At 30.3% G+C, this 17,294-nt stretch overlaps 1 protein-coding gene across 1 annotated transcript in view; it reads left to right on the top strand.

Moving 5' to 3' along the window:
- LOC148310644 (neurotrimin-like) overlaps positions 1-17,294 on the top strand; it is an 89,695-nt gene that overhangs the window by 42,899 nt on the left and 29,502 nt on the right. Inside the window, exon 3 of the mRNA XM_088258032.1 lies at positions 5,868-6,148. Within this exon, the coding sequence (XP_088114158.1) occupies positions 5,868-6,148 (281 nt within the window). The remainder of the gene's footprint in view (positions 1-5,867; positions 6,149-17,294) is intronic.

Raw genomic sequence — 17,294 nt, 5'->3', positions numbered from 1 at the left:
AAAATTACCACTTTTTTTTATTATAAGTACACTTTGACCTACCGGTTTCGACAAGAACCTTGTCATCATCAGGGTTTATTAAATTCTAAAACATTTAAATACTCATAATAAATTACATTCCCTTACCAAAAAAAAATGGACTGACGGTTCTTAAATAGCTAATCTTCACATTTGTTTAAAAATGCAAAAACAAGGCGAAACAATTGTCACAATACTAATGTTTTTTAACAATAAATTACAACATAGTAGACTCGAAAAATCTGAGATTGATTTAACAATTAATACATAAATTGAAAATTCTAAAATTGAAACGCCAAATCATTAATTAATATATTAAAAAATTAATTTTTATAACTTTATTTTGTATTCCCAACTACGAGTATATCAGGTGTATCAACGGAGTTTTTGATACATTTGTATATATATATATATATATATAAATATATATATATATATATATATATATATATATATATATATATATATATATATATATATATATATATATATATATATATATATATATATATATATATATATATATATATATATATATATATATATATATAATTATATATGTGTGTGTGTGTGTGCATTCGTTATATGTAAAGCACGAAGTATTTTCTTCTTGAATCTAAAATTTCATATAAATGGCACGGTAATCGGAACCATAACGTTTGTAAGTCAGTAATAGGGTACTCCTCCCTTTGAGCGATCCGAAGACGTTGGGCATATGTGAAATATTAATACGCTCTCTCTGTGAGTTGAGAACTACAGTGATATTACATACACTCCGTAATACGAATATTACATTCTGTTTCATTTCTCCTTTGTGATATCCAAGTCAGTTTAATCACAGTACTTTGCATAGGTCTGGAAAATGTATTTTCAACGTATATTTTCTTCATTCCTACCTCTGCAACTATACAACAAAGTTAGTTTTTTTTTGCTCAATGTTAAATTACAAAAAAAGCATATCCTTTAGGTTTAAAAAAATACAGAATACCATAATGCAAAAAAATGCTGTTCGTGCGAAATAAGCTACATTTTTAAACATTTCAAAACACGAAAAAATAAAAGACACATAAATGCATGATAATTAAAATAATTGTCGGATAAAAAAAGTTGTTTCACAATAAATTCATAAATTGATTAGGCAGTAACTTTGTGTTATTATCTTTCTATTTTTAATTAAGGTTTTACTTGATAAATACCACTATTTCAATATTTAATATTATTTTTAAATAGTGTTTTTACCAAGTAAAACTTCAATTAAAAATGACAAGAGCACAAGAGCTCAGTCTATTTTTTGGAGAGGCACAGCGTCAATAGAATAAGACATGTTATGAAGAAGTGACGTATAATTCGCTTCCGTAGTATAGTGGTTACCTCGTTGGACACCTATGCTGAATATTTATTTAGCAAATAACCTTGGGCTGGACACACAAAACTGATCACCATCTCTTAAAACCACAAAAAAAATATATAGGAAAAACAACAGAATATATGCAAAAATAACATAAAATAATAAAAAATAAATAAATAAAATTCCATTTACGGGTTTTCACTTAAGTAATCTTAAAATAAACTGTCGTGTACATAGAAGTATAACTTTATATTAAACTTACATTTAATGTTTTTATTAAATGATAGACCTTTCCTTTATCAAATAGTCAAATAGACATTAACAATATTTCTCTTAAACGTATTTAAAGAAACATTATTTTTGTCTATTTCATTAAGCATTAAATTACACATATCGCAGGATCGATTTAAAAATGAATTTTGGTAGGACTTGGTGTGCATTTTAAATTGCAAATCAATGATCAACCTGACAACACTTATATTTTAATGGAGTGCCTAATATTGGATTCGTATAAAGGCGAAAAGAAGAATAATTCTTAGCAAAAGCTTTAGTAAACAATAGGTCTTTTATTATCTCTACTGAACATAGTTTAGAAGCAAATTTAAATAAATTGTTATTATGCACAATGCGGATTTTATATATTTCTTCTTTAATTAAATTATAAAACTTTACACGATGTTATGTTTGCTAGATGTTATTCTTATCCATCTAACTGGCAATTTGTACCGGAGATTTAAAAACAAAACACAAAGAAAAACACTCGCCTTATACTTCCTGCGTTAGTAATATGTTTTAAGGTTTATCGTTTCACATTTTTGAAATGGCACCGCCGGCTTATCTTTTTTGAATAACAATTAAATCTCGGGTCTTACAGCCGAGTGTGATGTCATTAAGTCGTCTCGAAAATTCTCAAAGCAATATTCTTTTTACTTTGTAAAAAGTTAAGCGTAATCTCAATACGACTATTTGCGCCAGAGACGGCAACATTCCCGGGCTTACGGACCTCCAGGAAGCCCTTTCAGGAGTTACTGAGCCTGCTGTCACCTTTACCCAGAGGGATATTACAATCTTTGTTTTGTATTCTTTTTCCCTTGTATTCAAATTTCGAAAGCGTGGTTTCATTGTTTTATTTCATTTTATTATGCCGAAAAACACTTTTCGAAGAATTTTATGACGTTTATTCAAATTTAACTGTCTTATTAAGAATTTTTTACCGACGTTTCGTTCGATTTTTTTACTCAATTTGAAGATTTCTTCGGCATACAAATGTCCTAATCTGAGGCTTTCTTTCCGAAGTACGGGGTTTTATGTGACACTTTCACTGGAATCATTTCACACCGTAACAATAGAGAACGCCCCTAAGACAAAAAATATAAAGATAATCTAATAAAATTTCTTAATATTATATGGTTCATAGTAGTGCTTAAAAAAAACATGGTATAATGGAATATATATTTTTAGGTTATACCTTCCGATATAACACCTTATCGACGCGACGTTGTGGCATCCTTAAAATGCCTTGAATATGTTTTCCAAGCCTCTTTACCTCTTATCTATTTTATAATGGTTAGCGTGTTTAGCTACCGTGCTGGAGTTCCCGGGTTCGATACGGGGGGGGTGAAAATAAATTTTAGTGATTTACACTCTAATATTTATTTAATATTACCCTGGATTGGTCCCTGGAGCGCAGGAGTGCTTTCATGCAAGTAACGATCAAGTTTACACCCCGTCAATGCGATGCAGTGTCCTTTGCACCATTGGGTGCAGACAAGGGTTAGAAGAAGATGAAGAAAAAAATGTGTTTAATAATTATAATGATGGACAATTAATAAAGCGCATTTTTTTATGAAAAATACCTCAAAGTCGCTTTACTACTTACACTTGAAAAAGGACATTCGTGTATAATAATTTTTTCATATTAATATATACATATAACGACAAAAAAGTAATAAAAAACACTTAAATACCAAAATATAACTAGAAAAGAAAGTTACACTGCCATAGAAAAAATCATATGTTCGATAGAAAAGATGAAAGTTAACGAATGCTGTTCCTTGTTGTGGATGGTCAACTTCAGATGGCGGGGGATGATCCAGGTCTTTTTTCTTATTGTTTTTGTTATTTCTGTATATTTATTTTATATTCTACACAGTAATGTATGGATTTGGACGACTTAATTTACTTTGGACGTGTCAGCCTCAAGGGGATGTTCCGTGTTACTGGCTATCCCTTCAGTGAACCTTAAGATGAACGTCTTAGTGAAGGCAAGATAAAAAAAATCTTTCTGTTTTCCGGATAATATTTGTTTTATTTTCAAATAATCATTGATAAACTACGGTTTTTTATTAAACAATGAACAGTATGATGAATGTTACACAATCGTATAAAATTATCACTGTATCCAGCCATAATCTGAGTCCTAAGCCGTGAAATACTCAGACTTCCATTTTCCTTTAGTATAAAAACTATCAAAGATATATTCAAATTGAGGCACTTGATATTTTTTCGTAGGGTGACTAATCCAATGTTTAATAAAATAATGAATAATTAATTAAATTTTTTGATTCGGCAGTCAGTTTGTGGTAAAATCTATCCTTTTTATTTAAGTTGAACTAAGCAAATACATCCATTTCATAAAATCTTTATGACACGTGTTTTGATGCATTCCGCATCATTTTCAAAAACCATATGTGAATTTTATTCTAAATTTTCATAAATAAATTAATTTTAATTGCTCTTTATTCAAAATTATTTAAAACTGTGTACAAAGTAATAAATTCTAGGCATAATTTTTTTTTTCTTCGGTTAATTCTAATAAAACTATATATAACTACACATGTTGTAAACAAAATCTTTTTTTTTAAATGCCTAATTTTAACTAACTTACTAACTAATCATCACGCTGCTTAACCGCAGGGGTAGGCAGAGAGAATAGAGCGCCACACCACTCTGTCCTTGCAAACATTCTTCGCCTCTTCCACGTTCATGCATCTCCTCATACATACCCTCCGATTGTTACGACTCCTAACCTGACCATTTTCAAGTATTTGGCATACCTGATCGTGCCATGTTTTTTTCGGTCTTCCTCTGCTTCAAATGCATAATTTTTCTTTTAAAAAAGCATGGATTTTACGAATAAAGAATCAGACGAATGACTAATTGTGTTTTTTTCTTTGAATATGATTAATGTTTCCAATTAGTCACCATATATTATTTATTACATTTTTATAGTCATAAACATTGAAATATAATCTGATATTGCAATAAATCTTACCTTTATCTAAGCTTCCGCTATAATTTAGTTTTCGTAATAAATTTTATCAAAATTCCGTATTCAATAATTTCAATTTTCATATTCAATAATTTAAATTTGATATCTTGTATTTTTTATCGAGCATCTTATAATAAAAAAGATACTAACAACAAAATAAAAATTCAGAAATGTATCATATTTGTAGCATTTCTTACAAAGCTTTTTTTTATAAACAAATGACTAATTACTATTCACTTATTTGAATAAAACGAACATGTGAACATCTGTGAAAAAAATCAAAGCTTTAATACGAACAATTTTTTTTTTCGAACTTATTTACATGGAAATATGAAAAATTAAATAAGTTTACAGAAGTTACATAAATCTCAAAGCGTATTAAAAATGCACTATTTTTCTTTAACTTTGAAATCAATTATTTAGAATTTCATAGAGTAGATTAGTTATTTAAACCAGCCCTGTGCTAGCGAGTTCCTTTCAAGACATCGGACCTTCATCAAATTCTAATCTTAGAAACTCTCTGATAATTTTCCAGATTTGTATTTATTTAGATAGACAATGACAAGAGAACTGAAAGCTTTTAATATTGTTCTATAAAACTATGAAAGCTTTTTAAATTCACGATCAAAAAGCGATATCATTTTGGAACGTCATACCACTCTGACTTTGCAAACATTATTTGCCTTTATAACATTCATGCATCTCCTCATACACATCCGTCAAATATTCGAAGTTTTCCTCGGTCTTTCTCTGTTCTTTTTCCATCAACATTCGCATGATTTATTTGTTGATCGTTCGTTCTTCACTCCGCGTTCCACATATCCAAACCATCGCAACTCACTTTTCTTAATTTACAACATTTTTAGTGTGTCCATTCATTTGTTCACAAATCTGAATTATATCTGTTTTGGAGTTATTTTACACATTTTTTGACATCTCAACCCAGATGAAGAAGAAAATGGAAGTCTGAGCATTCAGTGGGCTAACGATCATCATAGGCTGGTTAAAGTGATCATTTTACACACCAATAACATTCACCAATACTACCCTTGATTGCCGATCACATTACTCAATATTTCTTAATTTTATCGATTATGCTTATCTCAGCCTTGCATTATTTCCTTATTTCACCATTCAAACATCTATTATACATCGTTTTTGCGGTCAATTGTTTGTCTTATTTAATATTAAAAAATACATTATGGTAAAATATGTTTTCTTTTATTTCAGTGCTCTCGGCGCAAAGATCTCGCGGCAAGCAGCCCGAGGACGCGGCAGGCTCTGAGGGCAAGGCCCCCGGGCCGTTGGACAACTCCCTGGGGGGCCCCGGGACCGCCGTGACGGGGGCCGGAGCACCAGCGCCCCCGGGCCCTCGCGCCGGGGGCCCGCTGGGCGGCGGGGGCTCCCGGTCCGGGCCCTACTTCGACCTCAACGCGTCCAAGAACGTCACGGCCCTGCTGGGAAAGACGGCGTACCTCAACTGCAGGATTAAGAATTTGGGGAATAAGACGGTAAGAGAAACGTCCGTTCTACAATTATATTTATTTAAACTTCATGCGCAGAAAATAAAATTTCAGTACTCTTATACTCTTGACTATGACTAAATTATATTGTATACCCACACACAGGCCATGCCTTTGTGGGATCTTTTTTTGTATTCATTTTTATATTTTATTCATAAATTTTTGTAGGTATTTGAATTTATGTTGTGTAATGCAAAAGAATTTAAAACAAAGAATAAAAAAAAGTATATTATTGGGCTTATTGCCAAAAAAGCAATATCTTCCAACCAACCATAAACAGGACGACCACTGCTGACAATTCGTCGGCAGTTCTCGTCAGAACTTTGGGACGCGGATCTTACATGGGAGGATGCAAGGTAGCTGGCAGCCGACAGAAAAGCCTGAAGACAGTTTGTGGACTCCATATGCTCCACCTAGGGAGCGGATATGGTTAAATTAATTGACCGTAAACAGACTGGTGGTTTTGATCAAAACTTTCGATACCATATATAGCTGTTTTTAATCACAGGTTAGATTGAACATTTAAAAAAATATATGTATTAATTTTAATAATAAATATTAAAATAAAACACTGATTTTGAGAGTCTACTTAACGTTTTTTATTAAAAACAAAAACTTAATAGCATTGTTTCGGCTCTTACTCTATGCGACCGCACTTTTATCACACCCTCAAGATGACTTTAGCTATACTTTTTTACATTTTTTTTTTCACGTTTAAAATTAAATAATCTAATTATGCTGTTATTTAACTCTTTTTAGGGCTTACATATACTGCACATCGTTACTTACATTACCGTATTACTTTTTTCCGAAGTGTAATGAAAATAATATTACCAAAATATAAACATTATTATAAAATTATGTATCCGGTAATGTTATTTATTTTTTCGTACAAACCCTGCATAAATAAAAACTTTTAAAAAACGATTTTTACACAGAGAGATATATTTTTTTTCCTTACAAGAAAAATGTTTATTAATGTTAAATTATATTATTTTATAAACTAACTAACTAACTAACCATCACGCCGCTTCCCCGCAGGGGTAGGCAGAGAGAATCGAACGCCACACCACTCTGTCTTTGCAAACATTCTTTGCCTCTTCTACATTCATGCATCTCCTCATACATACCCGACGATTATAACGACTCCTGACCCGGCCGCTTTCAAGTATTTGACATACCTGATTGTGCCAAGTTTTCCTCGGTCATCCTCTGCTTCTTTTTCCAACTACATTCGCCTCATAAATTTGTTTAACCGTTCTTTCTTCACTCATACGCTCCACATGTCCAAACCATCTCAACACACCTTTCTTAATTTTATCGTTAATGCTTATCTCATCCTTACATTCTTTCCTTATTTCATCATTCGAACATCTATCAAACATCGTTTTGCCACACATTCGTCTGAGGGATCGCATTTCGACTGCATTCAGTCTGCTTTCATCCTTCTTTTGCCAACCCAACATAAGGGTTGGAACCAGAACTCCATTGTGTACTGCCAGTTTAGCTTCCATTTTATCATCAGCAGAATTCTTTTATTTTCCAACTAAAATAATATTGAACAAGTTAATTATTTTATCTTTTTCTCTGTTGACCTTTTTGTAAACACGCTGACTTAACTTCAAAAGTTATTTGAGCTTAATTTCATAATTAAACACTTAACTCTGTTTACTTTATAACTGGTTTAATAATATTTTACAACTTTGACTTTATGTGGATCTTGGGTCAAACAAAGTGGGATATATTCTAAGTTTGTTTCAATAAATTTTATATTTCAGTCACTCTTTACATCAATAATATTAAATTGGTACGTTAGTTACACATTTTTTATAGGTTGCAGAGTGATGAACTTGAAAGTTTTGTCGTTGTAAAATTGAAAGAATTCAAATATCGTTTTTAGATATCATTATTTTTTTTGGAAATTCCATACATAAATTTTGCTTTGAAATTCATTATTAGCTTAAATATGTAAAAACTATTTCAAATTAATATAAATTATTATTGAATACCAATTCTCAATGGTTTTTTTCCTTTCTGAAAATGTTGACTGATTATATAATGGTGGCCAGGATTATTAATGGCTCAACGTAAATTATAAGGAGTGGAAAGAAGACTTATCTGAAAAAGTTTTTTTTTATTATTTTAAATTAGTTTTTTTCTCGTTGAATATTAGACGTAAAAATAAATAAGCTGGAAAAAGGAGAGAAAAAAATTGAAAAGAAGATAAATATATGTTTAAAATTAAGAAATAACTAACTCTTTCGTAATTAAAACCTTAATCTTATTCTCGGAATTCGATGGGTCAGATGTTTCAATATACTTAAGTATTTGAGAATTATTGTATTTTTTTAAAGAAAAATCCTCAAAATCTCTTTTAGGGGCTTGTCTGCAGGAAGAATAGTAAAGATAGGGAAGGTCAATGTGAAACATATATCAATATATTTCTTAAAACCAAGTTATAAAAATATTTTGTTCTTGGCGGAAATCGACCCCGCGACGCCAGTTTTAAAGTCACTACGCCACGGCACCCATCAATCAAGATTAATATACCAACTGACTAACCACTACGCCGTTTTCTTGTAGGGGTAGACAGAGAGAGCAGAATACCACACTACTGTGTCCTTGAAAATAATTATAATAAGCTTCTCATGTATAGAAAAATATAATAGGGCAAAACTTTTTTTCGAACAAATTAATTTAACAAGAATCCGAGTAGTGTGGTTGTCAATAATGGGTAGAATTGGTGAATGTTACACGTGTGTACATTGATCACTTAAACCAGCCTATGACCAGCCAGCCTCGTAAATGCCCAGACTTCCATATTCTTCTTCATCTTTGATGAGATGTCAAAAAAAATTATATGCAAAACTTAAACATAATATTTTCTCTGACAGAGATTCAAAGAGATTCTTTTGCACCAGTGAAGCTAGGAGCTTGTTAGGTAAGCACCTTTGTAGAAACTTATGTATTGTAATAATAAAATGCTAAAATATCACGTTTTCATATCAGTCACCGGCGACGTAGTGAGAAGTACTTCCTGATTTTCAGTGGCGTGATTAAAGTAAAACGTAACACTGACAGAAGACAATTGTCCTGGCTTTTAATTAATTTTAAGAGTCCAAAATCTGTGTCGGATAGCTCAAAACAGTAAAACATTCGTCTTTTAATGATCTGTAATATCTGGAAAACCAGACAAGGTACTTAAAGAAGAAGACGAAGATTGATCTATATTTTCCACAATTACTTCATCAAAGACTATTTATATTCAAAAGTTTGTGAAAAATTCACATCTCCATTTTTATATTCATTTCCTTGTTTCAAAATAATCAATTACCTCTGAAAAAACAATACCAATTTACTTTTTGCAAGTAAATTGGTAATGGCGAAATGCTGTACGTGGAATCTTTTCAATTTCGGAAAATTTATTACCATCATTTTCTCGGATGAATTTAGTACGACAAAATGATAAGCAGATTGTATAAGATGATAAAACGTATAATTACTTCAACAGTCGTATTTCGTGTTTAGCTAAAATAATAGTTAATTAAGGGAGTAGACATGAGATTTACCTTCTGATTATGGAATTATATTACCCGGCCGATTTTATCTGCATTTTCCATTTAAACAGCTCAATTATATATTTACATTAATGAATTTATTCGGAATAATAATTTAACCTTCCCGTTTATAAATTAAATGAAATAGATAAGAGAGACCTTAACCTTAAAACATCATTTTAAAATTTATTTATGGCTTACAAACTAAACAAAAAATTATTTAAATTAAATCAAAATTACTCCGTCCTAATCAAGGGAATCCAATTTTCCTTATTTTTACAACATTTTGAGTGTGTCCAAATATTTGTTTACAGATCTGAATTATCTCCTATTTCGAGTTATTTTTTATAAATATATATTTTTTTAATATCCCAACGTAGATGAAGAAGAATACGGATGTCAGGGCATTTACGAGGCTTACGACTTACATAAACAGTAGGTAACACGAAACATTGTGATCTATCAAATTCACGTTTCCTTAAAATGTCTAGAGAACAGAGATAATTTTAATAACCTAATAATTTTTTAACCCGTAAAAAAATGCAATAAATTCTATTGGAAATTAGTGGTGAACCTTCAATAATAATAATCTCTTAGCCAGAATTAGTTTATTTTATTTTAAACAAATATCATCAACGCTATCATTTATGTTATAGTGTATTTCCTGCTAATTACTCATTTATCTACTTAACCATGAAACACATGTCGCTCACTCCTTTCAAGAACGTTATACATCAAAAAAAATTATTTGTCAGAGATCGAGGTCGAGAAATCGAGAGAGATCGTTTTTAAAGTTTAAGAATATGATGAAATGTATTAAAAATAAATACAAAACGAGCCACTTTTGGAACTTTTTAATGTGCAACAGATCTTTTTAGGTAAAACCGGAACATTTTTTCTCCATTTGAAAAATATTTAGTATATTTTAAAAAATAATTAAACAATACCTTTTCTTCAAAATGCAAAAATAACACTTTCTGCCCTATAGCGGGTAAATATTAAGTTACAAATATACCACTTTTGCTGGGATAAAGTACATTTTCAGAGCATTCCGGAAACATGCACATCTGAAAATTGACGATTTTTGATATATGACGTCGTTGAAAGGAGTGAGCGATGTGTATACATCGCGATACTAAAACCTACCTCGTATAAAAATTACATGTTTTTGATCGACCTGTTTGATAAATTGATAAAACTTTAACGTAATTGAGTATAATTGATATAAATTGTGTGTGCAATTATTTGAAAGTAAATCGCTTCCCTAGTATTAACGTACACTAAAAACATTGTCCAAAACGTAATGTCACCCATTTCTGCGATAATAAAATGCGTGGGCTCAGTTTTCATCGTCTGAATTTCAGGAAATGTTCGCATTCTTGAAATTTTATTTACGCACATATTTGCGTCTTGGTTCGTTTTTTCCTAACAAAACATACCTTAATGTTATTTTTCAAATTGTCACCATAACGTGCGCCACCTTACAATAAATTCAGGTTATATTTCTAATAAGCAAGGCTTTAGCGCCGTTCAGATTTACTGTAATTTACCTTGAACCTTTATAAATCTAAAAGGGTCCAGTTTTATGGACTCTTATGGTTTATGATTCAACAGAACTCTATTGTTGTAAATTTTAGTTTTTACTCTATTCTATATGTATCTATGTATATATATGTGTATATATATAAATATATGTATATTTATTTTTATATATATATATATATATATATATATATATATATATATATATATATATATATATATATATATATATATATATATATATATATATATATTTATATATATATATATATATTTATATATATATATATATATATATATATATATATATATATATATATATATATATATATATATATATATATATATATTTATATATATATATATATATATATATATATATATATATATATATATTTATATATATATATATATATATATATATATATATATATATATATATATATATATATATATATATATATATATATATATATATATATATAAATATTATATTGTTTACCCACACACAGGCCATGCCTTTGTAGGATTTTTTTTTGTATTTACATTTTATTTTTTTTTTTTGTATTTGAATTTATGCCATGTTTGTATAATGGAAAAGAATTTAAAATAAAGAAAAAAATATATATATGAAAACACATGCGTGTCACATGTACATGTTTGTTTTCTGAATTCATCGCTTGAAACTCTTTTTATTTTGCTTTGGAGCTTTGAAATATCGCGATCGTCTCGACTATTTTCAATCGGAGTTTCCTTTTCCGTTGCCAAATTTAAAATCCAGTGACTTAAACAGTTTTTGGCGTTGAACACAATAAGCTCATCTGACAAATTGGACTTGGCACAGGGTTAATAAAATTTGACACCGTTGAAAAGCATTTGAAACTAAATTGCTACTTTTCAACGGACTTTCAGTTCAAAACGTAACTTACCCATTAATTCCATCTCAAAGTCTCGAGATACTATAGCAATAAACTTGTATTGGCATTTTTTTGGTTTGTTTTGATGTTTTTTTTACGAAATTTATGCCATTTTTATGATTAGGTTTTGAAAATTATTTAAGAAGATAAAGCAGAATTAATAGTGTTCTAAGAATTTATCATTTTTCCCACAACTACTTAATTTTATCCCCAAAATTTATTATCTACATATTCATATTGTATTTTTGCTTACAAAGCAAAAAACCATGTTTTAAAACATTTCGAACAAAAGCTCATACATTAAGTGGAGTGTAAATTATATTATATTGAATGATTTACACGTCATCATGAGTTTCATAAAATTGAGTAGTTTGATTTTCAATAATAGGTAGAATTGTGAATATTACACGTTTTTAAAGTAATCATTTAAACCAGCCTATGACAGGTCTCAAACCTTGTAACTACCTAAACTTCCGTATGTTGAGATGTTGAAATATTTTATGATAATTATTATTGAACCCAATATCTTAGAATTGGATGTTTATCTTGCTTACCACTAAGCCAGAATATATATGGAATCAGAATGCTAAAAAGAGTGTTTGCTTCTTTGATATAGAAGTTCATCGATCAAATCATTTTCATAAAAAACATGTTTTTCAAAACGTTTCAGTTTTCTACCATCATTCTTATTCGTTTCGACAAATTCAAACGAAAAGGCGCATATATTTTTTAGCCTTCAAATCCCCGTCGAAAATGCGAACCTAGTCTGGTATACACTTTGCGCTAACCTTATTAGGATTTTTTATAACGAAATGTTTTTCCCTTACATCCTATGTACAAGGGCTTAGAAAATTATGAGATTGGATTTTCCGCGTTTAATATGGAAGAAAAAAGGCATGTAGAATAATAATTCAGAATACCTCTGAAACAATTTTTTCATTAATTATTTTAAGGCTATGCTACAAAATACCTTCAAATAAGTGAATTAGGAATCTTTTGGAAATGCTTTTTTTTTTCGCTTGCTATCTTAATTTTTCACTTTTTAATTATATTCACTTTTTTAATTATGTTCAGTTCTGCGCTCTAGAGTTAAAGATGTAAAAGTGGAATATGTCAGTCGGAATGGAGATGATATAAGTTAAAGAGTGAAGAACATCACTGCTATAATAGCATTGTTTCTTCATCTCCTGTCTCACATAGCAGTGCGACAAGAAATAATGTTAGGGCACTCTGGGTTGCACATCTATACACGTTATAGCTTGTGTAAGTTGTAAACTCTGATAACTCTCGCCACATTTCCACTGCCAGTTTAGAAACTCTTTGTTTTTAATCTGACCATCCATTAAAAAAACTTTTCTTTTTTATTCTTATCTTCTAACCCTTATCTGCACCCAATGGTGCATAAGGCACTCTATCATCTGAGCTACCGCTATGTTGAACAACATCTCATTGGATATTGATCTGTTCCATGTGTCTGAAGGAGTTTTCCGAAGCGGGATTCTTCCACACCCTTAGCAATAGTTCTTGCATATTTTCGATTTTTGTATGTATTTAATATATATGCTTTAATTTTTTAATGTATATGTTTATTGAAAACAAATAAATTTAAATTGAAATAAATTGAAATTGAATTGAATTGAATTGAAATCATGTAAACACAGTGTTATGTAGATCGTCAACACATGAAGGAAAGGTGATCAGTCCTCCGCTTCAGGATTCAGTCCAGGGTAATATTGAATAAATATTGGAGTGAAAAAAATCACTCATATTTATTTGCTCCCCCTGAGAATCGTACCCGGGACCTCCAGAACGGTATTTTTATTCTAATATTGGTATTTAATCAATCATGCAAAGTTATTCGCGTTGAAAGATAAAAAAATATTATGAATGCTTTCAATGTCCCTATCACTGTCAAAAGGACATGTAAGTAAACACAAACTAGTGTCTACAAGTTGGTTTATACGGTTTATATGTATGACTACATGTATGACTGATCGTATATATTTAATATTCCTCCTCCATTTTCTGACTCAAATTTGTGATGTTGTTCGCTCCGCTCCTTCATTTAGAGGTGCATCCCAACAGGAGTATTTTACTATTATTTTCATCTGGGGATCCGATTCAAACAAGTGAACACCGCGTCGATTAGATGTGGTGTCCTATACACCACTGAAGCGAAAATAAGGACCAGAATAAGAAGAAGAAGAATAAAAAATGTAATTGAGAAAAATACTGAAATATGACTATATTTATTTATTCACGGTCATAACCATTTTTTTTTAAATCGAAGAAACATTTATAAAAAGTTAAAGAAAATCCATAACGATTGCCTGGTTTACAATATGATCATGTTCTCCTCCGAATATTAATTAATTAATATAAATAATATTAACTCCAAATATTAACTATTAATTATTATCTCCGCAGTCAATTGATTCATAAACGTTTTTTAAATAAAGCTGAACCATATCTGTAAATATTTATGCTTGCTTTGTAAATACTTTCAGTGGACCACAACTTGTTTAAAATACGGGTTCGAAATATTACATCCAAATTCATCATTTTTATGTAAATTGATGAATCGTTGAAAAAATATATTGAAAGTGATGTTAATTTTCATGAAAGATGTAATAAAACATATATCAAAGAATAAACGATATATTTATTGATTTGGCGTTTAATTTGTAGAACTCCATTTTAACTTATGTATTAATTTTAAATTCAAACACAGATTTTTGGAGTATACTTAGTAATATTCTATTTTTTTTTAAACACATAAAAATTAGTATTGTGACAATTTTTTCGCCTAGTTATGGCATTTTCAAGCATTTTCAAACGAAACATTCGTTTGAAAATGCCATACCTAGGCGAAACAATTGTAACAATATTAATTTTAATGTGTTTTTTTTACTTAAATACAACTTAATAGACTCAAAAAAATCTGTGTTTGATTTAAAAACTACAACATATAATAAACGATGTGCCAGCCTCCTAATAATTTTGATGAAAATTTCAACTTGTTTTTTTTACTCAAATCGTTTACACTATTAGACTAATTACAAACGAATCAATATTTTAACTTTCGAATCCGGGCACGTTTCAAATTATAAATTCACTCTACGTATTGTCCTATTAAAATCCAATTTTCTCTATAAAAACTAACAACGAACGCTTTAAATTCGATCATTTGCGCGAAACATTTTCAACATCCGGAAAAAATGGGAAAATGGCTTTCTTCTCCGGGCTAATGATGAAATTTTACGTGCAACAGCTGCGAGAAAAAACCCTCGGTCGGCTCTGCTTTATTATGAATATTCATCGCAGAGGCGGACTAGCAGCCGCTAATGTTCGTCCAACTTCAGAAAAGGTTCTTGTATATTTCAGTAGCCTAGCTTCTCAAACAAGGTTTCAGGGTAAGATACTTTTCCGAGAAGGTTCACTGCCGTTGTTTTCTCGAAAAACAGGCGACATTTTGCCGAGTGGTACTTGTCATCGTATTTATAATTGCGATCCCCTAAAAGGCCTCCAAATGGGAAATGACTCTTTAATTTTTATTTGAAATGGCTTCCTTTATCCCTCGGAGCTTTTTTCAAACGAATCATGCATATTCATGTTTTTATTTTATAAGCAATTAAATTTAAAATTGGATTTTATTTAATTGGGCGCATATGACACCTAGTCGACTCAACTTGATCGTCAATTATGCCAAGGTATAATGATCAGTTCTGCTCTTCGCAATTTCGAATCTACGAGTAAAATGTAAGATATAGATAACGTATAAGTATGAATACATCATTATGGAAATAAAATTGAAGAAAGTGTAAGTACGAATAAAAGGATAGCAGCAATGTCTTAGGCACTCAGAATTGCATCTTCGTAATCGTATGAACTTGTGATGTTACGAATGTAATCACGTCTTTTGAGAAGGTTTATCAGATATTTTTGTGGCAGACAAGCGCCGTGGCGTAGATGAGTAGACTTTTGTCTGTGAAACGGGTGTCGCGGGTTCGATTCCCGCCAATTAACAAAATTAATTCAAGAAAGACTTTTTTTCTATTGGTCTGGGTGTTCGTGGTGTATTTTTTTACATTCACCTCCCCTGTTCTCACTCTCCTACCTGCAGATAAGCTCAAAAAAATTGAGGCTTTATTGCTTTTTTCCTGTTTTCATAAGATGTTTGATCAATAATGACAAAGCATGAGGGTGCAGATAATATTCGGAAGAGAAAAAGAGTTCACAGACAACGTTATGCTCCTTCTCATTTCTACCATAATTTTATATTTGAATACATAAAAATACCAAATACTATTCAATTACCATAAAACGTTTTTCGCAATCATCTTTTTGAATTTGTTGTACCATGGTATTTCATAATTCCACTTAATTTAGTTAGCAAAATATGTCACAGACACCCCTCCCTACTAGGTGAATAATGAACGAACTAACCTTTTGTAAGCACAAAGACATTAAATCGAGCTTTTAATACGAACTTATTAAAACTTTATATTAGAAACTCGCATTACGACTTTCGAGGAGTAAATTTATTTTCAAAAGAAATAAACAGATTAGATTTTAAATTAATAACAAAGTGCGTGGGTATTGAAATAAATGTTTTTTTTTTCATTTTCAACAAAAAAATTTGCTAGTTTTACTCTTACTTTACTCAGTCTACACCCACTTGTGCAAAGAGTACTAATCGTATGGACTTAGTGTTTTCATAATCGCAATTCGCGTAAAAGCAAGGTGATCAGTCTTGCACTTCAGATATCTAAAAATTCAATACTCAAAAATTACTAATTATTATTCCGACTTCGGGAATCTAACACGGAACCTCTAGTACGGTAGCTAAACGCACTTACTATTGCATTACGGAGACGGGCAAAAATATATAATTAAACGAAATACTTGTGGCGTAGTAACCTTTTACATTTTTTTAAATTTTATTTGAAATTAGAAAATCTTCATCATTACAAAATTGAAAATAATTAAATGTTTATATTTTTTTAAATTACGCAAATCAAAATCAAACCGTGCGTCATTACATTTTTTTTCTATTTACAACAGCAAAAAACTGTCCCTCGAGTGAATTACACCCTCTCAGAATTTCAGCATTTTTAT

Source organism: Brachycentrus maculatus, unplaced genomic scaffold, assembly GCF_059751285.1.
Source record: "Brachycentrus maculatus isolate JH-2025_06_01 unplaced genomic scaffold, ASM5975128v1 h1tg000090l, whole genome shotgun sequence".
NCBI classification, from domain to species: Eukaryota; Metazoa; Arthropoda; class Insecta; order Trichoptera; family Brachycentridae; genus Brachycentrus; species Brachycentrus maculatus.
Note: the sequence above shows the minus strand (reverse complement) of the source record. Positions and strands in the feature narration are given on the sequence as shown.